Source organism: Buceros rhinoceros, unplaced genomic scaffold (assembly GCF_000710305.1).
Source record: "Buceros rhinoceros silvestris isolate BGI_N320 unplaced genomic scaffold, ASM71030v1 scaffold3906, whole genome shotgun sequence".
NCBI lineage: Eukaryota > Metazoa > Chordata > Aves > Bucerotiformes > Bucerotidae > Buceros > Buceros rhinoceros.
In genome coordinates, this window is record NW_010417996.1 from 85,731 (window position 1) to 89,972 (window position 4,242).

The 4,242-nt window shown below is 38.7% G+C and overlaps 1 protein-coding gene across 1 annotated transcript in view; it reads right to left on the minus strand.

Moving 5' to 3' along the window:
* CRIM1 (cysteine rich transmembrane BMP regulator 1 (chordin-like)) overlaps nucleotides 1–4,242 on the minus strand; it is a 100,887-nt gene that overhangs the window by 83,181 nt on the left and 13,464 nt on the right. The window contains exon 3 of the mRNA XM_010138357.1: nucleotides 442–562. Within this exon, the coding sequence (XP_010136659.1) occupies nucleotides 442–562 (121 nt within the window). The remainder of the gene's footprint in view (nucleotides 1–441; nucleotides 563–4,242) is intronic.

The following is a 4,242-nucleotide window of genomic DNA, read 5'->3' on the forward strand; positions in this document are numbered from 1 at the left end:
AGTCCCAGACACCCACCATCTTTCAGCTTCCTCCAAGGTCTGCCACAAAGAAAATTTTAACTAGGTGACATTTTCTCTGGCATATCTTCTGTCATATCCATCATTTAACTCCTTACGATCAAAGACCTTCAAAAGTTTCTCAGAAGAATTTGCTTTGTAAAATTAATTGAATACATTGAAAATCAATCTAGATGAATAAGCACCACAAATAATTTTAGCAAAGTCAGCTTCATGTACTTATGCTAAGACACAGACTTTTATTCTGCTTCAAAAAGATAGATTTGGTACTTCTACCAGCCTGATATGCGTTTAACCCACTTAATACCTTTTTTTATTCTATATTAACATCTATTTACACAGCAGTACACGTTATTATCCAGTATTTATAGTACCTGAATTGTAGAGAACAAGTTAAAAATACTCAGCCACCAAGCCACCGACCTTGTGGGCAGGGTACAGCAGCCATCAGCCGTCAGCCTGACTTGGGTTTCATAGCTATCCAGAGGGCAAACAACTTGTTGAACAGGAGGACATTCGACTGTGCTGCAATCCACGCTGAACACTACGGAGAAAGGGCAGAAGAAAACTCCTTTTACTCATGCTTTAGAAGCTTTTTGCAAATTACTTTGTCATAAGCAACCAGTTATGCATCAGTCTTCTAATTTACGCCAGGAAAATTATCTAATGGTAATATATAATGATGCTTAGCAAGTAGCATTACAAAAAGACTTTCACTCTCTTTAAGATTCACTTTCTAAAATTACTGACTTGGGAAGCAACTGAACTATTATTGGTTTGTAATAAAAATTATGAAAGTTAGACAGGCAACCTTAAACTATCACTATAGCTGTGAATAATATTAGTTACTAGAAATAGACCAGGGTACTGAGAATGTATTTTCCCCACATTTAAAATAGTTAATTCATTGTTTAATTTTTTCCTAATTAAATTCTATTTAAAAACATAATACTATTATAGGAAATAATAACAACAACCCCCCCCATACACTGTGGATTTATGCCTGCGCATGAAAACTACATTTTTAAGGATTATTCCGTTTGTTTATGTTGTTTAGGTATTTATATATGGCAAAAAAAAGCAAACTACCAAAGCTACTTACATTAACAAGATGAAGAAAACTAGTAAGATTGATGCTTTTTAGAAAATAACAAATGCTTAGAAATGAAAAAAAAAAAATCAGGCTGAATATACATTTAATCCTACGAGTCACACTCAGGGAAACTGCAACACATCTTTATCTCATTTGGTCCCAATTCTCCCATGTTAACAAACAATACCAGCTCAGACATTATCTATTTGCCTTTCCTTATCAAAATTATACTGAGAAACTACAGATTAAAACACGGTTCCCTCTTCAAAGCGATAAGCTACCTTCCAGCTGAGTAGGCAGGATGAACAGAATGTTATCAGATTGAAAATTAGACAGTGCAACCTCCCTGATTACTGATTGGACTTTTCAGTACTGACACTATCACAACCCATTACTGCAGTGCTAGAGCAGCTTGGCAACGCTACACTGCACTGCTTGCAGAGTCCCGTTTTCTGTCTTCTGGTTCTACATTCTCCAGGCTTGATCCTCAGAGGTACCCAGCGACAATAACTCATAGTGAGACGTCAGTCTCAATTACATCTACATAGCATGTCTCATTTAAATGAAAGCACAAGTTCAATGAAAGCAGCTCGCAGCTCATCAAGATTAGAACCAGCAGGTTTGAAAGTTAATGGTCTGGAGGTGAAAGTACATGAGTATGTGAGTATCCTCTGCATAAGCGATATTCAGAATTTGCTTTTTTCCATTTATTTGAGAAACGGAGACATCTGCTAAGTCAGAGCAACCTGACGAGTTTGGGAAGCTCTCACTGAGAAATGCACAGATTTAAAGTCCATTTTGTGGAGCAATGCAGGAAGTTATGACATTGAAATGGAAATATTTCAGTCACTCATCCTGACAATGGCAATTATCAAATTATCTTTCCTATCTCTTTGTAAACACACAAAGATACCTACTTGCCTTTACAGCAATGCTTAATTTTATCATATTTCACTTCAAAACCCCTAGAGTTTTATGTTCCATTTTATTAACAAAAAACACACCTGAAACAACTCTTCTGTAAGAAAGAAACATCTAGCTCCTCCATTACCACAACTGGCACTTGGAACCATGAGCTCATCAGGGTGGTACAAAGTGACCAGTACAATTTACACAATTCAGTCGTGCCAAGTAATTGTCAATACCCAGTTTCCTGAATTTAAACCAGTAACCTTTCTACCTCCCTGGATTCAAGGCCCTCTCTGCCTCCTCCCGAGGTAAGCAGTCTGGGAAAAAACAGCCAGCGACATTCACCAACAATCTGCTACTGCACAATTATTTCAGACAGTGATGAACAGCTAGATAACTATGAAAAAAACCAGAAGGGAATGTCCTAACCACACCACCAAGTCTCAACTAAGATGCTCTTTCTTCCTTTGAACTGCAAATTCTTTCCAGAGGCTATAGTGTGCTAGTACACAGCACACTAATGCTGAAAACCAGCCCAAACAGTCTGTCTTTATTTAAAAAGTACAAACTTCAGAAAAATTGCAAAGAACCCCCAAGTCAAGAGCAAATAGAAAATTCTCACGTAATTAAGTGGCTGGAGTCACTCGGTGTTTTCCCCATTTGATTTGACTTACCCATTTTTATTTATTTTATACTGATCTCTTAGTCTGGACAGGACCTCTGGAGGTCATCTGGTTCAACGCCCTTCCCAAGCCAGGCCATGGACATCTGGTTGCCCAGGACTGTGCCTAAATGGCTTTTGATATCTCCAAGCATGGAGACTCCACCACCTCTTCCGGCAATCTGTGCCAGGGCTCAGTCACCCTCACACTGAAAAAGTGTTTCCTGCTGTTCAGAGGAAACCCCCCGTTGTTTGAGTTTGCGCCCACTGTTTCTGGTCCTGTCACTGCGTCTGGTTCCATCTTTACCCCCTGCCTTCAGGTATCTACACGCATCAGTGAGAGCCCCCTGAGCTTTCTCTTCTCCAGGCTGAGCAGTCCCAGGTCTCCCAGTCTTTCTTCACAGAAGAGAAATGAAGAGAGGTAAGAAATGAAAGACATTTGAAGAAAGAAAAGAGAGTTCCTACTTTTTTTTTTTCCAATTTAAATGGGTTTCTAAAACCAGAAGTATTGAGCGAAACTTCCAGGTAAGCTGAAAATATTGTAAGGTTGCAGAACAGCCTATAATTGAATTATTCATTACTTAAAAAGATGTCACACAGATTAGCTGTACTACTGTCCTAGAAAGTAAGACTGCAAACATTTGCCAATCTCCTAGTTTTGTTTTCACATGTTACTTTGATTCTAGTAATTAAAGTGCACTTTTCACGAACAGGTCTATTATAAGCTGTCGTTATATTTAAAGCTTCTAAGAGAGACAAAATAATTTTATTTAGATGGGATTTTACATCTTTCTAGCTTATAACAAAACATATGTTTGACAAATACACGTTATCAAGAACTTAAACATGTTGCAATTTCCTATCAGTGAAGATGCACCTTTTTCTTAAAAGTCTTCAGGAACTTCCTCACGCACTGAATTTGTATGCAGTAGCATGGGAGAGTTACTTGTTTTACTACAAGGATGTAGCAGAAACCCTGACGTGGTTGTAGACCCTGACATAGCGGCAGCATGTGCAGCCTCTTTTGTAGACTACTGAAGGTCTCTGATCCTGGAACTGTTAATACTTAGGTGAAAATAACCGTATAGTAGAATTTGTTAACATAAGTATATTAAGCTTCATCTGTACATATCATGCTCGCTTTTCAGCGAATAGAATGTACAGTTTAGGGGCACCACTTAAAGAGCTATGCATCTATAGGTCAAGGATCAAGGAAGTATTGGCATCTCTGATGCTATGTAGCAGCTCAGTACAGGAAAGGCTTCCTATTTTTCCAGGAGCTGCAGCTTTCTGAGGGTCCAGTACAAGGGTACACAGTCTGCTTCTAAAGCAGCTAAGAAGCATCACGTAACACCCTTTGCTTTCAGTTCAGATGCATTTCAACTGGCCCCTCACGAGTGACGCAACACAACATGACTACATCTGATAGCAGTGGTTACATTTTCTCCTCTGGGAGAAGAAAAAAGGAAGCGTGGAAGTCTCTCTCCATGACAATGCATCATCCTTTGTACGTTTCTTCACACTACAGAACGTCTTAAATATAACCAGAACAGATGGCATT